The 18,685-nt window shown below is 41.8% G+C and overlaps 1 protein-coding gene across 1 annotated transcript in view; it reads right to left on the bottom strand.

The window, feature by feature from the left end:
• Positions 1–18,685, bottom strand: part of jmjd1ca (jumonji domain containing 1Ca) — a 157,196-nt gene that overhangs the window by 3,336 nt on the left and 135,175 nt on the right. The window contains exons 7-28 of the mRNA XM_056477224.1: positions 17,641–17,765; positions 17,338–17,469; positions 17,079–17,117; positions 16,882–16,990; positions 14,946–16,684; positions 13,050–13,204; positions 10,326–12,853; positions 9,682–9,883; positions 9,237–9,466; positions 8,994–9,146; positions 6,971–7,060; positions 6,753–6,865; positions 6,455–6,554; positions 6,147–6,304; positions 3,098–3,388; positions 2,690–2,858; positions 2,488–2,578; positions 1,673–1,803; positions 1,468–1,590; positions 997–1,136; positions 579–785; positions 156–287 (exon numbers count right to left, since the gene is read on the bottom strand). Of these exons, the coding sequence (XP_056333199.1) occupies positions 156–287; positions 579–785; positions 997–1,136; positions 1,468–1,590; positions 1,673–1,803; positions 2,488–2,578; positions 2,690–2,858; positions 3,098–3,388; positions 6,147–6,304; positions 6,455–6,554; positions 6,753–6,865; positions 6,971–7,060; positions 8,994–9,146; positions 9,237–9,466; positions 9,682–9,883; positions 10,326–12,853; positions 13,050–13,204; positions 14,946–16,684; positions 16,882–16,990; positions 17,079–17,117; positions 17,338–17,469; positions 17,641–17,765 (7,157 nt within the window). The remainder of the gene's footprint in view (positions 1–155; positions 288–578; positions 786–996; positions 1,137–1,467; positions 1,591–1,672; positions 1,804–2,487; positions 2,579–2,689; positions 2,859–3,097; positions 3,389–6,146; positions 6,305–6,454; positions 6,555–6,752; positions 6,866–6,970; positions 7,061–8,993; positions 9,147–9,236; positions 9,467–9,681; positions 9,884–10,325; positions 12,854–13,049; positions 13,205–14,945; positions 16,685–16,881; positions 16,991–17,078; positions 17,118–17,337; positions 17,470–17,640; positions 17,766–18,685) is intronic.

Genomic DNA, 18,685 nt, shown 5'->3' with positions numbered 1-18,685 from the left:
AATCAAACACACCCCAGCTAACTAACCACATTAGTGGAGAGTCCAATACTTGAAATAAGTGTGGCACATAAAAGATGATATGCAAAATGTGTAGTATTGGGGACTACAGAGTTTCAATGATCAATAGAACAGGTAACACTAGGCAGATGACATACCTGGAGTTTGTCTTCATAGTTCATAAGGTCTCTGAGAGGGCGGAGCTCTTGGGTCAGATAATAGGAGTTGTGCGCATGTTCAGGGGACACGAAGTCCACATTCACTTGGATGCAACTGTGCAGATTCATTACCTAAAACACATCATGAAATACTGAATCCTGAAGGAGTGATCACTATAATAAAGCAGCTTTTCATCATCAGGAGGCTCTGTGCACATTGCACATACGAAAGTCAATGTTGTTGAGACTGAAGTCCACTAGGTGGTACTGTGCATTTAGTGAACCTGTCCATCTGCGCTTGAGTGTACTTTGAAAGCTGCATGGCTGCAGCTGTGTGCGAGATGAAGTGGAACCTAGTGGTATAAACTAGCATACCCAGGACTTTAGGAGGATGTAGCTGGCAATGCGAGTGAGGTACTATACCTGGTGCAGAGCTCCAGCAGGGATGATAACAGCATCTCCATGGAACTGGAGAAGTGTGCGACTCTCTACGCCATATTCGTCCTGTAACCTCTGCCTCAGCCTGGGGCTCAGATACCAGCTGCCCTCACGCAGCGGGTCGGCATCACTGTCCCACTCAGAGTCTGAGTCAGTCTCTGGATCGGCCTCAGTGTGCTGCTCAGCAGCAACCTACACACATACATGAATATCATATCCTCATTGACGGGAAGGAGGACTATTAAAGCAGCAATATCCCTCCGAGGTGTTTAGTGATCTAATGTCATGTTTTAGGAGTATGTACAAGAATGTACAACAATACAGGGCCCAAGACTTTATCTTGGTTAAATTGGACAACTCATCCTTTAACAATAGGCATCAGGATGATCTATAATTGTGGTACCTTGTGTAAAAACTCCTGGATCTTTTGTAGGTCTTTGCTCATGTAGACGTGCCACAGAGCACCTGGTGTCTCATTAGGATCTTTCAGTCGTTTCCTCACACTTTCATCCAGAACTTCCTCCTCCAAGAGCTTCAATACACCTAACACAGAGTTTAACAACCAAATTAAAAGACTGAAAGACATGTTATGGCTCATAATATTCTTTTAGAATCTCATGTGGTGGCATTTAAAGGAAACCAATCAAATTTACATTTGAGCAATTTCCTCTATGAACGCAGAAGTATTGCACAAATGGCAAATCTTAACCGTGAGAATAATGATTGTTATGCGTCTAAATCCGCCTGTCTTACTGTACCAAGAAATTTGCTTAACTGTTAGATAATGGACTTGCAAACATATTAAGGTAAAATCTATATTTTCAAGAAAAACATAAGCCATTTACAATCTTGTCTCATGTCTACTTGCCAGTACCTGCTTTGGATGAGGCTCCGTTTCCTTTGGCCACCCCAACATATACCAGAATGCTCATAGTGTCTGAGATTTCAACATGTAGATTACTGGTTCCAAAATCTTGCTCTGGACATGCCGTAACCCCTGAACAAACACAGGAACATGAGGCCTATTACATAAGAAACGTATAACAGCACTGTCAGTGGCTGCGGGAAAGAAAGAATACCGTGGGCACAGCAGAGGCGAGGACCAAGGTCGGGTCGAATGAAGAATGAGGGCAGATGAGAGGCCAGATTCAGATGAGCCTCTGGGTCTGTGTACTCTGGTACTGGCAAAAACTTCATCACATCATGATATCTGAGATGGGAGAAAATGTTATACCATCAATTTCATCCATACAAAAGTGCATATTAAGGGGTAAACTTACAAGGCAATAGTGTAATTAAAAAATTGAGAAGATATTCCTTTGCATCTTTCAAATTATGTAAAGATGGAATTGTCAAAATGTTGTACGTTCACATGGACCTTGGCTCTATTATGCGTTATAGAACACTGTAAATAAAAATCTGTATTCTTCTGGACAAAGTCTTGTCTGCAATTGTTGTTTTGGCTGCCTATACATAGACTGAACACATAATATGTATGCACTAGATATTATTGTTTTCATAATTCATGTTTTTGCCGTTAGTTTTCTAAAACTTGCTCTTTAAAACCCTTTTTCAAGAGACTCTAAATGCTGTTGCTGTGTAAATGAACAACTACAGTGTGAGAAAAGTAAGGACCAAACATACATTTATTAATTTGAAATCATTTTTCACTTGGAATCTATTTCTCTATGGGGAAAAACATGGTTTGTGTTTATTTCCTGCCATCTATTACTGCATTGTCTGAGTTCCAGGCTTGAGTAGAGGTGTATTCAAATAGTGGAAACAGTGTATTCAAATTGAGGAAGCATTAGCAGTACAAAGTGCCATTTTATGCAAATTCTGGTGAGTTCTAAAAGACAACATATGCTTCAAATGGTTCCAAGGGCAGCAGTACCTGGCAGGCATGAGGGCCAGAAACTCCTCCCCTGATGGCCAGTCTTTCAGTCTATACACCACTGACTCTCCTTTACCAGATTTCGGCCTCTCTGTCAGTCATATACACAAGCATGCAAATAACGTTTAGTTGAGTCAAACGGCAAAATCATATGCAGCGAATTAGAAATGATGAGCACAGATTGCTAAACTGGATCACTCACTTGAGGCATCTTCAAAACCATCCCAGAACTCCTTGACCTTGGAGTTGGTGATGCTCCCGTCTCGGCAGTTGTAGAGGTCACTGTGGAGGCTGGAGAACTCACGACTGAAGTGCTCGGGCTTCCACAAATTTGCGTTGAGACTCTTGTGCAATCCAGACACCAGTACTGGCTATATAGAGAGACATCCCACCAACACATAATCATATGCAGCATCATACTTCAACTGGACATTTTTTTGTCATACAAGAAGCCATTTCTAATCAATGATATCTAAATTTCATAGAGAGATGGTGACTTTTAAGTTATTCATTCTGTATCAAAAACTAATGTTTACTAATACTAATTTGAAGGGTAATTTGCCTTCTGTAGATATTTAGTTAATACTCCACTAGCTTGAGCAATACAAACCTGCTCTTGTGTCCAGTTCTCTTTAAACAGCCTTTGGTTGCCTTGGTGACGGTGATCTTTGAGCCAAAGCAGTCGGTGGTTTCCCAGCCAATCATAAGGTGCAGTGGCATGGGGATTAGCCAATGGGCTTTCATCAAGCCTTACTTCATCTGGCCGCTGCCCCGCCTCCTCCTCAGGCAGCGAATCTTGGTTGAACCCTACCTTGGCCATCTTTGTAGCGGGAATTTTATTTTCTACTACAGAAGCAATGATGTCATCCAGGATGTTGGGTACACGAATGTTTTGGGTTACCTAGTGAATTAAGCATGAATAGGGATTATTAGAAAAGATTTTAGCTGTCAATATGCTACATTGGAGATTAAAATTAGAGATTAATCAACAATTTCCTAAATTTCAGTCACAGATTAATCCTATTTGAGGTATTCCTAACGGTAGTAAAAGATCTGTTTTTAAAGCATATTTCAATGTTTACAAATATTCTGAAGCACATATACACTGACTGACCACTTTATTAGGTACACCTGTCCAACTGCTTGTTAACTCAAATTTCTTATCAGCCAATCACATGGCAGAAACTCTGTGCATTTAGGCACATGTAGACATGGGCTGTTTCTCAATTCCAAGAATGCAGAGAATGTACTTGCGTTCTTGTGGAGACCAGACTTTCCAGAACGAACTCGGGAGACCACGAGAACAGAGAATGCGTCCTTTGAGAAATGAGATGCTGCATTCTGCCTGATGGCCACATGACCTTTATGCGTTTTAATGGAAAATTATTTAAACATTACAGCATTCATACAACGATTTATTGCTTTCCCCTTTTCAAAATATATACTATATTTAAATCTAAATAAATGTTGCACTTCCCACCTCCAGTCGCAATGAATTCTGGGAGTTCTAGAGCAAGATCGGTGCTCAAGTCTGCATCGGTGCATCCCCGATATCAAGAATACATCCGGGAAGTTTTACGCGTCCTCTGTTCTTGCGGTCTTGAGTATTGGAACTGAACTTTGGCAGCTGATGATAACGTTACACGAAAACATGAGGACGCAAGACCGCTGAAGAATGCATATTGAGAAACAGCCATGGTCAAGACGATCTGCTGCAGTTCAAAATGAGCATCAGAATGGGGAAGAAAGTGGATTTAAGTGACTTTGAATGTGGCATGGTTGTTGGTGCCAGACGGGCTGGTCTGAGTATTTCAGAAACTGCTGATCTACTAGGAATTTTACGCACAACCATCTCTAGGGTTAACAGAGAATGGTCCAAAAAAGAGAAAATATACAGTGAGCGCCAGTTCTGTGGGTGAAAATGACTTGTTGATGCCAGAGGTCAGAGGAGAATGGCCAGACTGGTTCTGATATAAAGGCAACAGTAAATCAAATAACCACTCATTACAACCGAGGTATGCAGAAGAGCATCTCTGAACGCACAACATGTCTAACCTTTAGGCAGATGAGCTACATCAGCAGAAGACCAAACCTGGTGCCAATCCTGTCAGCTAAGAACAGGAAACTGAGGCTACAATTGGCACAGCCTCACTAAAATTGGAGAATAGAGGATTGGAAAAACACTGCCTGGTCTGATGAGTCTCGATTTCTGCTGCGACATTCAGATGGTAGGGTCAGAATTTTGCGTCAACAACATGAAAGCATGGATCCGTCCTGCCTTGTATCAATGGTTCAGGCTGGTGGTGGTGGTGTAATGGATTTTAATAGCACACTTTCGGCCTATTAATAGCAACTGAGCATCGTTTCAATGCCACAGCCTACTAGTTTTGTTGCCGACCATGTCCATACCTCTATGACCACAGTGTACCCATCTTCTGATGGCTACTTCTAGCAGGATAACGCATCATGTCATAAAGTGCGAATCATCTCAGATTGGTTTCTTGAACATGACAATGTGTTCACTAAACTCAAATGCCCTCCGCAGTCACCAGAGCTCAATCCAATAGAACACCCTTGGGATGGGGTGGAACGGGAGATTCGCATCATAGATGTGCAGCCGGCAAATCTGCAGCAACTGTTTGATGCTATCATGTCAATATGATATAAAATCTCTGAGTAACTTGAGTAATTTCCAGCAACTTGTTGAATCTATGCCACAAAGGATTAAGGCATTTCTGAAGGCAAAAAGGGGTCCAACCCGGTACTAGTATGGTGTACCTAATAAAGTGGCCGGTGAGTTTAACTTAAATGTAATATTTTAATAAGAACACTGATCAAAATTAAAGGACACACTCTCAGATTTGTCCCACTTTTTGGATTGCACCTTTAATCTGGCACCTTTTTCAACAGCCAGCCTAACTTCCACAGTTTTCACTGACTTTGCAGGATAGTGATCCAGTCTAAAGTGACTAAAACCCTCAGCAGGTTGGCCAGATGAAGGTTAAAGGGATGACATGGTTCAGTCAAAGCAAGAGAAATTTGTCTTTCCTATCTTGTGATTTATGGAATGTTGCAGTTTTACAATGTCACAATCTCATTCAAGCCCCTCAAAATGTCTGGTCATCTATAAAAGACAAATACCTGAGAGGACAGTATAATGTGTAGAATCTCAATGGGTTCAACATTGCAGCAACAGAATTGTTTAACAGTTCAGCCCTGAAGTACAGTTCAATGTACGAAGTTGCCGATTCATAAAGCGTGTTTAATTGATCTGGTATCATTTAATACAATTTATTATTATATTACTTTTTTATTATGAAAATTGTGCCATTTTTTGCAGTATTACTTTGAAAGATCAAAGAAAGCCAAAACCTGCCCACAGACCGTCACTCATAAGAGAAGTCGTTGAAAGTCGAAAGTGGACAAAAGACACATTTATGGTAGTAATGTGTCTCCTTTGTCCACTAGTGATTTGACTGACAAAAACACATCTCAATACCTGGTGCAAACACAGCTACATGGCAGAGTGAATGCAAATGTTTCTCACAAGCTCCTTCATCAACAGCAGGGTTTCCTTCCCTGAGTTCATCCCCTAATTTAGCCAGAAATTTGATCTCCACTTCACATTTTTTGTATGAACAAGAACGTATATATCAAACCTGTTCAGAAAAGTTGTAGACTGGTGCAAAGGCACCTCCTGCAGATCCAAGGCGTAACTTCCCAGCTGTGGACGTCAAAAGGTCACGCAATGTTGATCCCTGTTCAGGGCTTGTAGACTTCCTACTCTGGGCTTCCACACCGTCACACTCTACATTCTCTGGATAATACGAGAAAACAGCATATTAAAGAACTTTAGATGTGTAATACACTATGTGGAGGATATAATTGAGATTTCACGGTGGACAGGGCTGGCTGCATGTTGTGAAAAAAATCTTAGCGTATTATTGCACATTACTTCTGTCATTACCTCTTCTCTCAGTGTGCGCTCTCAGTGTGACGTGCTGTGAGTTCTTCTGCTGATCTGGGATCTGCCGGCTCTTCAGGTCACTTTGATCTGTGTCTGAAAGCTGATGTCACACCAAATACATTCATTAAATGTCATTCATGTGGAGCTAGAAATGCATCTAATAATTTCTGTAGACTCCCAGGAAATGAATAAACTAATAAACTGAATCCCTTGAAAGCAATGGATAGGAGTGTCTGCCAGTGCATAAATGTAAATGTAACTTGACATGAAATAAAAAAATTAAAAGGTAATAGTTTACTGGTGAGAGTCCGTTGGTAGAGGCCAAGGATTTGGTTTCAGTGCCGGGACGTTGGGAAGAGATTCCAAACTTTTCTTTCAAAGAGTGCAAAGAGTTCTGCATGTCCTCCAGCACTTGTGGACAAATGACAATGCACTGCTTATTACTACAAGGTTCCCAGTAAGAGTAGAACAGGATGTGACATTTATTTACATTAAAGTAGACGAATCAATGCCTACCTGAGTCAGGGACAATCTGAGTAGGCATGAGGTTCTTCAGGTCATGGGGCTGATTCTTCACACATCTGACCCAGACATACAGTTCCTTATCTGAATGATAAAACAAGAAAAATGGACAAATTGTGTGAAAGGAGACAAAACCAAAAAGATCTGAGGGATAGAGCAAGAAATATATCGTGTTTTGGATTATGTCCCCACAACATGCGACGGCAGCCATATTGCGCCAGATCGCACACCAGAGGAAACAGAGTGATGAAGCCAGCTATGATATGGGAATGGTTAGGATGCCATGATGGACAAAGGCCAGTGGGCAAATTTGGCCAGGATGCAGGGGTTAAACTCCTACTGGTTTTTGACATCCTGGTTTTTAACATCGATTTCCGATTTGGTTTCACATCTCAATATAGAGTTGCAATATAGAGTCCCCATCAATATCCTGTGGCTTCAGGACCCACACAGACCACAGGTTGAGCACCCCCTGCTTGTCTCTCTAACATGTTCATGAGCACTAACACGTTCATGAGCATTCCCCATCAATATACTGGGGTGTTAGGACCCACACAGACTGCAGGTTGAGCGCCCCTGCTGGTCTCACTAACACCACTTCCGGCAGCAACTTAGTTTTGCCTTGTGGTCTCCCATCCAGGTAGTGACCAGGTGCAGCTCTGCCTAGCTTCAGTAAGCGACCATGTGAGAGTTGCAGAGAGCTAGCTGCTGGCTGCATTTAACCATAAAAGATGAAAATCACCAAAAAATTTAGATTTACTCACATTTTACCCTTAAGTGAATCCAAACATAGTCATAGTAGTTAAGGTAGTAACAAGGGGTTTTTAAGAATGGTAGCAACTGACATGGCTACCAGCTTCCAACATTCTTCATCATACTAACTAATGTGTTCAACAAAAGAAAGGCAAACTGTCAAGGGTAAGTAAATGATGGAAATTTTCATTTTTCAGATGAACTATGCCTCAGATGACCTCATAGTCTACAATGCTTCTAATCTAATTTCTCACACATTTTATCAATGTATTTTTGACTTCTATGATTTTCAACTGATTTGTATTCTGTCATATCATCCGTAAGCAACATAAGTGAAAATTGGTTTTAAACCAATCTCTTATTTATTATTTGGTATTTCACATTGCGGACACCATGTTAACACAGTGTTTGGAATTATCTACAAGAAAATGGATATTACATTATCAAAGTTCTCATTTATGCTGAGTTTATTTTATTACATCAGCCTGCATGATATTTTTGTAACAAGGACACCCAGTGTTTGGTATTAGTGCTAAAGCCATTCGGCAAGTTAACCCAGGCATACATAAATAGCAAAACATGTGGTCCCCTGGCTCAATGGTGAAAAAAAGTATGTCTTAGCGATTGATCTGCTTATTTTGGGGTGTTTATTTCATTTGTCCTGTAATGGAACTGTTAACGCTGTCAAATTTTGATGTTTTGTCTTCATGTTCTTCTGCTTTGTTGAGGGCTTACATACATGTTATGTTTGCAGCAGTAGTGTTATATTCTCACACAGCATGTCTGTAAATATGCTGGCAGCAGCAAGTTTCAGTACTTGCTCTGCACCAATAATAAAAGCAGCAGCAGCAGCATAGTAGATCTATGCTGCCAAGACCAATTATATCAACAGTGCCGAATATTGAGAAATCAGAACCAACAATTCGCATCTGGATTGAGTCTAAACAGACAATACCTCTTTGGCTACCATAAACATGGGAGTATTGTTACTACAGAAGAACATTTCCTCCATTTGCTAATTCTGCTTAGCAACACTCTCTTTTGAAAGTGAAGAATGAAAGAGCTGCTTTATTCCTATTTGTCAATATGACAGAACCTGTTGTGATGGAACCGAATAATTAAACCTTCGAGTCTTTCTGTCAAAAACCAACATAAACCAGTTTGGACCAGCATGTAAGGTCATATTGTTCAAAGTTCTAAGAAATTCCATAGAGAGGGTCAATAGGTACAATTTAAAACCCATAGGGAAATGTTTGCAAATAACCTTTGGCTTTCCTCTTCTCTCTGGCTTTATAGCAGTCCATGCAAACCACGAAGCCACATTTGTGACACGCCCAGTGCATGTTGAAGAGAGTCGCTTCACACGCATCACACATCTCCCTCACACCTCTCACTGCCCGCTTCCACATGATCTGAGCTGGAGAAAGACAAGACGGCAAGGCAAGGTGAAGAAGACAAAATGACAAGCAATAAGAAACTTGGTGTCTGTCATTCCACACAAACGTACTGTCTTTTTTGACCCATGAGTATGCAGTGTCCTCTGTCTTTACGAGCCTGCAGAACTGGTCTCCGATGAATGTGAGGATGGATTTTGACATCTCAAGGTCCATCTCTCTCCTCTTCTTGTCATCCTCGTCCTCTGTGCTGCCCGTCCACACCGTAACCGCCTCCTCATCCGTCTGCTCAGACACCGAAAACCCATCCACGCGGATAACGCCATTCTTACTGTATGACAGGCTTAAGAGACAGTAGGAAGATTGTCTATGAACGGTGGAGTTCCTTCTGACATCTGTCATGAAAACAGATCTTCTTGCTTTTATTAGATATTAGCAAATCAAGTTGAACTTCAATTTACTATATTAGAATTGAATAAACCACTGATTGACCAAATAAAAGAAGTACAGGACAACAGCGGGAGTTCATATATGTTCAAACATTAACTAAAAACTAACCGTCGGAAATAGTAGAATCTGCAAAACACAGGTGACAGGGCAGGCTCCTGTGCCTTACGTGAGCGATCCACACGACACTCTCTGCACTTCTGCACATTTGCCCCAATCTCTGCACAGGAGTCGTCCTGTAAGAAAGCTTCTCCAGTTTGCTTGAGCTTCCTCACCTTCCTCCAGTCTTTCAGCACAGAACGAGGGATGCCATCTAGGACCAAAATAGCATAGCTGAGCTCAATACACATTTGTATTCTCGGCATCAGTTTGAATATGCATGATTTTGAATTGCCACAGCCTTGAGTCCCTCTCCTGAATAGTACTGTGAAACTGAGACTCGATTACATTTTGGCAATGACACACAGCATGTGTAATTGTTCTGCCAGTCAATCTTAAACAGCTTGCTTAAAAAAGAGCTGCTAAAGAGCGCAACCCTGAATACTGCAAATGTATATTATGTTCCTATTCACTTTTTTCAGAGACGTTTATGAAAAACCTTCAATAAAGACCTACTAGTTCTGAAATCACTCACAACACTACATTTTATTTTAAGCAAGAAAAAGGAAGCTATTCATGCTGTTATATAGTGTTGTTCCCTATAGTAATGTAAATATTATTAAGAATTTTATCTTAATCAGATGGAAAAAACTCACTGCTGTTAGCTATCCTCTGTGGCTTATCCTTTGCACTCTGCAAAGTTCCATTGGATTTGGCCTCTTCTTCTTCTTCTTCCTCCTTTACTTTCTTCATCTGGCTGTCATTCTGCTTTATTTTAAAAGAGGTCTTAGGCTGCCGTTTGAACCTTCGTCCTGATTCACCATTCTCGCTCTCATTTCCTGAGTCTCCTCCAGTCTCGCTGTCACTGTTGGACTCTAATGGCCGTTTCTCGCCTCGCTTCTCCCTCTCTGTCTTCATATGTCCCAGGTTAGAGTGTTTTTCAGTGGATTTCTTATCCTCCACAATGGATTCCTTACCTTCCAGCTTGCAGTTTCTGTCTAAGACAGGTTTAACATTATCCAAGGAAGACTTTTTGCCTGTTGTCACTGGTTTCTCTTGGGCTTTTACTGATTTTTTGTCTTGTGAACAGAACACAGTAGCATTACTATTAGATTTCCTTGTCTCTTGAGTAGGCTTCTTCTTCAAGATTTTGGACTTTTTGTTGTCAAAGGAGTTTTTGTCCTCCAAATTGTCCATCAGTCCATTCACTTCCTGCTTGGCTGGCACATAGGTGCTTGTGGTCGTCAGAATTACAGCAGACTTAGTACCATCTAGTGTTTGGGAGGCCATACTGCCTCTATCTTGCTCAGAATGGCGGGTCAACCAGGCTTTTTTCAGTTTATGGTAATTGTTCTGACCGGATTGCGCTGATTGGTTGGTTATTGTTGATCCAGCTGTATACTCATTAGTTGGCGAACCTTGTTTGTTTGTTGGTGCAGGGCTGGAAGTCCCTGATGCCAGACATTCAGAAGTGTTAGTGTTTAATACAGGCTCTTTTTCTCTTTCTGAAACATGTGCAGAACACGCGGCGTGTGTGGTGAGTGCAGTAAGAGACTCAAAACGACTTTCCGAGAGGTGAGAGGTATGTTTTATAGCATTCAAAGGATATGTAGTGTGTTGAGGCTGAATTGTATGTGTGTTAGCTCTAGAAATAGCAGCAGCTAGTCCAGCTCTGTGTTTCTTCAGATGAGGGAAGTCTCTCGAAGTGCAATAAGAAGACGGCGAGGGCTCCATATTTGGTTGAATGGCTCCATTGTCTCTCTTTTTGCATTGCTCTGCGATTAGGTCTATTTTAGAATGTGTGGCATTCATGTTTGTTATGGGGTGTGCCACTCCATGACTCGGATGAGCAGTGTTAATTGGCTTTGTTGTCATGTTTATGGGAGTACTGAGATCTTCCTTTTGAGTTGTCATGTTGATTGGATGGACAGTATCCAGAGGGGTCCACAGGACACCTCTCTTATGCTGAACATTGCCCTCCTTAGACTTTAAATTGGACATGCTTTCCAATGGCCTTATGGGCCTGCAATGCATCTGTGAAACTGAGCTGTCAGACACTGTGTAATTTATTATTGTATGTGTGTGGCTTGTTGGACGCACAATAACTGACGCAGTAGCCACCTGTGGTTTGACAACTCCACCATTTGTTGTGTGCCCACCAACCTTCTCTCTGCCATATATGACTCCTCCCCACTGGGTATTGTAGGCCTGTGATGACATTGCTGCTTTCTCAGACATAGGTCTTTTCCCGTCTAAGGCAACATGTTTGAATTCAGGCAACAAGGTGGGTGGCCTCTGTTGTTTCTGACCTTTTTCAGACAAGCTCATTGGTTGAATGGGTGTGAGAGTAGGTGGCGACAACCTGCCATGTCCAGAGTCTTTAGAAACCACAGTGGTTGGTGCTGGAGGGTGGAATATAGGGGCACGGTGGAGTAAAGGCACACTGCGGGAAGAAGAGGAGACAGAAATTAGAGAAGAGCCTGGTCCCCTTCTCTCCACACTTGCCATCTCTACTGCATCCATGGAAGATGCTTTATGAGCCAGTTGCTCTGTGATCTTTCCCAGCAGACCTTCTTCTTTCTCGTGTTGGCGTTTGACAAGAGGAGGAGGTTGGGCTCGCATAGAGACCTGTGAACTAGAGGTTAAGACAGGGGCAACAGAGTTGCTGGCGCTCAGCCTCTCATAGAGCTCTTTGCTGGCTGGCACTCTGCGCTGTGGAGGCCTGTTCTCCACACTGTTACACAGAGATGCATAGTAGCTGCTTGGAGTGAGGGTTGGGGATGGATGGGCTGATTGTGGCCGGGGAGGTAGAGTATGTCTAAATGCATGCATATCCCTCTCTCTATCTCTGTCCAATTCTATCTCCCTCTCCTTGGAAGGAAGAGTAGGTGTTGGGCTTCTAGGGTATCGGTGTTCCCTATCTGATCCCAGTTTAGCAGTAAATGGTGCCACCTCACTGCTTTCCAGAAGAATGCGCCGGTTCTCTTCCTGGTAGCTGTTGGGTCTGTCACCTGTGAGATCATAAACAACAAGTGGCTGTTTGGTTCGACTTGGGGGGGACTCGAGGGCAACTGGGCTGTAAGTCTGCCCATTTTTGCCCATTGATGTGCGTATGCGCTCCAGGTCAGACTTGAGATGAGAGTGGATGAATGTGCTCTCAGGTATGCCTCTTCTGTCCAGCTCTCTGGAAATAAGAACATCCAGAATGAATGCGGAAGAGTTTATTGCAAGTATAAGATATAATTGATGACAGACCAATTTGATTGACAATTAATTAAAATAATTAATGCACACCCCAGTTTGGTAGTTTCAGTTTTATTAATTCAATGGTCAGATCATGCTTAAGTTAGCCTGACCCAACAGGGGAACTTGAAACTTACTCTGTGGTTTTGGAGGATGGTGTGCAATGTTGACTGCTCCTAGATGCCCTCTGAGGGTCTGCACTGGAAGGACGGATGGGCAATGGGGGTTGTAAACCATGACCATCTGCATTATTAACAGGGGAGGGCTGAGAAAGCCAGTTGTTTGGGGTGTTCTGTTACCACAGAAAAAAACATACTGAGTTTCACATAGATTTATAGGACCAGTTTTATTTGATCTAGAGAACTATTTACATTTACATTAGGGAGGATAAATAAAATGAAACACAATCTGCAAGGACGTAAGTCAATCCTCTCCTACACAAGAGAACTCTTTGAGCATACACACATTGAGAAACACAAGCTTGTTTATAGCTATAATATATGTAAATGAATATTTGTTTACATACAACTCAACTCTTTTCATCACTTGCTGTAACTTCCTTTTTCATTTTCTTATTACCTAGTATCTTCTCCATCTCAATTCAGGGTGTCACAATTGAAATTCAATATACTTGCCTAATACCATAACTTGCCTCTTGATGCTCTATCTCAGCTTATATATTGATATATATTAGGGATGCAGTTAGTGTTTGCGGTTAGGTACTGTTCTGGGAAAAACTCCACATGGCTGTCTATGCAGCCATGCATGGACAGAGTGGGGAAAGCAACAGCAAGTCAAACCCCCATAGGGGTAACAGAACAGGTTCAGAAACAATACATAAACAATTTAAATTAAATATGCGTTAATGTAAATCCAAAAACATGAGGCTGATTACGATGTACTTTGGCTAAATACCCAAGTTAGAAGTCAGGAGCTAGGAGGACTTGAGGAAGGAGGGAAATTAGAATTGGCGTGCAGCCAAGCATTGAAGAGAGACTGGATGTATGTATTTTAAAAGACAGTTGTGATAATGTGATTTGACTGGATTTGTACACATCGTGAATAGCTGACCATCAGCTTATGGAAGCTTGACTGACGTAACCTGCCTGAACTAATGTGATGCTTGATATTCAGGATAATACCCACTATATCTATATCAGAATCAGCAGAAGTGGAGCTCCGTTACATTGTCCACACCTCATTGGACATGCTCGGCTTTGTCTAGACTTCCCCATGACATTCTGAGGTTTAGCTATAATTTCTTAACTTCCAAAATAACTACACAAATCTTATCATCTGTATAGACACCACAGGAATAACTGCAAACCAAATGTCTGCAAACCATTTAAAATTTACTTAAACATCCACAATAAACTTATGCCTGTATTCTACTCATTCTCCAAATTGCTTGCCTTATGTAGGGTTACTAAGTGAAGTGAGTATTGTCAAGTATGGTTAACCATACTTGAAATTGGTCCTCTGCATTTGACCCATCAAAGTGCACACACACATTAAGAAGAGTGAGGAGTTAAAAACACACACACACAGACACACGCACGCACGCACACACACGCACACACACACACACACACACACACACGCACAGAGTGAGCACACAACTATAGCAGTGTGCAACAATTTGCTTCCAGAAAAATAACATCTATGCTCTTGCTCAAGGGCACCTAAGTTGTTGGTATTAAAGATGGTTCATTGAAGTTCCCTATCTCCTGCTGGTTCTGAGATTACAAGATGGAACCTCTAACTATTAGGCGACTATATGACCTAAGACTGTATTCTGTGAAACACCCTGGATGCATGGGCATACACAGAGCCTGCATACAGAGACCCATCTAACATGCCTGCTGGCAATTGCCCCTGGCTAAACTAGGTTTTAGGGAACAGGGACCTTCTTGGTCTGAGGCTAAAGTGCTTATCAGTGAACACACTAAACCCCACACAGCTTTAACCAGAATTAACATCTTTCTTGACTATCTCCAGGATCTAGGATGTGCATGTTAAAAATGTGTACTTACCCTCCTCACGCTATTGTCAGAGATGTTAGCATGATCTTGGTGTGTCCATTTGGATGGTTGCAGTCCCAGACCAGGATAGCTGTGGGCTCCGTTAGGGAAAGGAGGCCACAGGAGGGGATAAAGGCCAAGGGGAGCCATAGGAGCTCCACCAGTGGTCTGGCCAAGGAGAGATGGGTTACCCGGAAGGGCTATTGGATGATGGGGGAGCCCTAGAGTTCCGATACGAGGATGTCCTGCCAAGAGTGTGGCAGATGGGGACAGTGCAGGCAGGAGGGATGGCAGGAGGTGGGGGTGAGGGATGGCTGAGTGTGGGGTTGTGCTCAGGGAGCAAAGGGGAGGCTGGGAGTGAAGTGCAATGGGTGAAAGGTGTGCAGGATGAGGTGAGGGACTCAGTAGCTTGCTGTGGGAGGAAGCAGTGGTGAGACTAGGAGAGCCGGAGGAAGGAGAGGGCATCTTATGGTGGTGTTTTGAATTTGGGGGTGTGTGAGAAGGCTGGATATAGGTGGGGTGGGCCTTAAGCTCTGCTCTGACTAGTGCTGGGTCTCGGTAGATAGTGAACGGTTCCTTCCTGTCCACAATGAGAGGGCTTTTGGTTGACTTGTCTGGAGTGGGAGTGCGATTTGGTGTACGGGAAGGAGAATGTGTTGGCGTTCTGGATCGGTTTGGAGAAGGGGTCTTAATCACGACTGGAGTTGTGGAGCAGGTCACTTTGGGATTGGGTGCCATTTTAAGGCCACTAAGATATCGGTCCATAGATTTAGGCAGAGGAGTACCCTCTTTGGGGACAATCTCCCCCATACCTTCTTTCAGCTTCTGCCTGGACACCTCCCGAACGCTCTGTGGTATAGATATGGTCTCAGGAGAACAGCAAGGACTTTCAGCTTCATATTCTGTGTTTACAGTTGCTGGAGATCGACTTTGTTTACAATCCCCATCCTCCTTTTTGTTGCAAGGTTTGACAGGAGAGCAAGACGGTGCTCCTCTTGGCTCCTCTTCTAAAGCAACTGGAATGTCATTACTGTTGGTAATGGCCTCAGAATGGGGAAAGTCTGACCTCCTGACCTCTGATTGGTTAAACTCTGTCCTCCTAGCCTCTGCATGGGTGAACTCTGAACCTTTGACCTGTGAATCGTTCATTGACATCTCACCCTCAGCTCCCTCACACTCCAGAGGTGATGTATGGAGCAGCACACACGTGGTTTCCATAGAGACCAGCTGCTCACTCTCTTGGGATGCCAGTAGAGCAGAGACTGCCTCCGAGTCTTCCCGAGATGTCCCTTCACTCCTGTCCTCTATTTCTGTCATCCCTCCATTGCCTTTCTCATCTGATTTCCCAGCACAAACACCAGCAGCACACTCAAATGTCTCTGTGTTCCTAAATGCTCCATTGCAGGATGAACTACATGAATCAGATGGAGGAGTTTTTCCCAATATCTGAGTCTCAGTCTCTCCTAATTGGCTGGAAGAAAGTTCCCCACCTCGGTGGGAGGGGTGAATCTCACAGTCCAATGGTCTCTTTGAAATGTAACGCTGTTTCAGCTGTCTCTTTGATCCTAAATCTGAGGATGAATCTGGCGCTCTGCAGCTGGAATTTTCAGAATCACTGTTCTCAGACAGGTCAGACACACTGCCCCCTTTCAGCCTCTTCAGCCCACATCTATTCCTCTGTTGGTCATCTTTTTCCTCATCTTCCTTCTTCCTTTTTCTCTCACAATGACTGTTTTTAGATTTGAAAGAATCTAGGAATACAAAAAAAAGATCAACAATACTGAGGTAAAAGTTCGTCACAACATCATCTAAGATTCTCTGTAAAAACTTGAGAAAATCTGTATTCTTTATCAATCTAATGACATAAATCTCAGTCACACTAATTGTAATTTTTACACAAATAGTGTTTTTAATATTCTCATAATCATTATCTACAGCTCCAACTCACCTCTTTCCTCATCACTCCTATTTTCCTCCCTCATTCCTTCTTTTTTATCATTTTCCATGCAGCAGTTGTTTGTGCTTAGCTCAGTCTGTTGTTGCACTGGCTTGCATACCTTAAGCAGAGAAGCACAGTGTGTTTTAAACAAGAGAATGAATGAGGAGACTGGTCCCATGTATTTGGAAGTATGCTAAAGTCTGTACCTGGTCTTTTGTTGTAGTGTTTGTTATGCTTCCTGTGCTCTGGAAGCAGATGGAAAAGATGTAAGTAAGGCACAAATAAGAAACATTTACTTGGCTAAAGCCCAATGTGGATATATCATAGACTTCTACTGTGACATAAATGAATACTAATGTGATAATAAATATTAATAATCCAATTTTTTTCAGCAAATGTTTTGCCATACTTTAGGGAAATAAAACAAGCATGAGCACACATACAAAACAAAAGGTCTTTACTTACAAGACAAACCCTATTGATCTTGGTGATATGTGATTTGCGTTTCGAGTTGTCTCCTGTTGTCGAGGATTGGGTGATCTCATCTAGTAACAACATCTGAACCAGTGATGGATCTATATTTACAATCTCTAGACCCTTTTGGAAAAAAAAAACAATATATAAAGCATCTGTTTTACATTATATTAATGACACAGCAGTGGCACAAGGACCCAAAAGGGCACCTTACAATTACACCCTATCCCCTGGCCCCCTTGTGCACACCACTGATACACAGAATGATATACATGTGTGTTGATGTGGTCTCACCTGGTCAGTCATGACTGCTACGGTTCTGTTATTCTGCTCATGATGTGTTATGACTCCTGACAGCCACTGGGTTTTGGACTCCTGTCTGAAAACTTTCACTCTCAGGCCTTTTAATGAACAACCACCTGTTGCATAAAAGCAAACATCACAAACTGCAAACCACAACCATAGACCTTACAAAACACAATCCTTAAACCAACTTCAAGATCTTAGAACACTTCAATCTTTATTTATATAATGGTTATTTATAAAATCTGATTGGATGAGCCATAAATAAATACTCAGTATGCACTTAGTTAGAAGTATTATTATTAATGCAATTAAATGTTTGTCTAACATGGTTGCCTCTTATATTTCTGTTGTAACTTTTTAATTGCTATTACCATGCTTTTTTCATTACTACATACACTCAGATGTCGTAAAAGCACTTTTATGCATGCAATCTTGTGTATGTTTACTATCTTATAAAAATGGTTTGGACCTGCCTAGACAAACAAACTGATGTTTTGGCCTGATTTAGTTCAAGATTACATCAGTTCTATTTTTCACAAAGTATACTGGGGCCTACAAAAGAGTGTGTGAATAAACTGTCTCACAATCTCACAATCATTACTAATTTGTACAATTTCATATTAATACAAAGTAAAATAAATTTTTACATAGACAGTTGATTAGTGTGACTGATTAAACAGCGATTTTAGTTTCAAGGATAAATTATCCATTGTCATTAGTCACGCACATTACTCAATATTCAAACTGCAATTAATCTTTTTTAAATAACTATGTTGCTATCCAAAACTGCAAATTTATGCGCAAAACTGGAATATCGCATAAAAGACATTTGAATAAAGCAGCGTTTCCATCCAACGAGTCAAAGAGAACGTAATCGTCACTTCTTGATTAACTGGCGCCAAATATCAACAGTAACAATGGAATTTACTGCAGTAGGAGAAGCTAAGTCAATCTTTACTTCATTTAATAAATGAACTTTCACCTCAGAAGACAATGCTGACACGTAATAAATGCAAGGTGGCGTTTGAAGGTG

This window comes from Danio aesculapii, chromosome 17 (genome assembly GCF_903798145.1).
Source record: "Danio aesculapii chromosome 17, fDanAes4.1, whole genome shotgun sequence".
Lineage (NCBI taxonomy): Eukaryota > Metazoa > Chordata > Actinopteri > Cypriniformes > Danionidae > Danio > Danio aesculapii.
The sequence above is the reverse complement of the archived record's forward strand: the minus strand, read 5'-3'. Positions and strand labels throughout refer to the sequence as shown.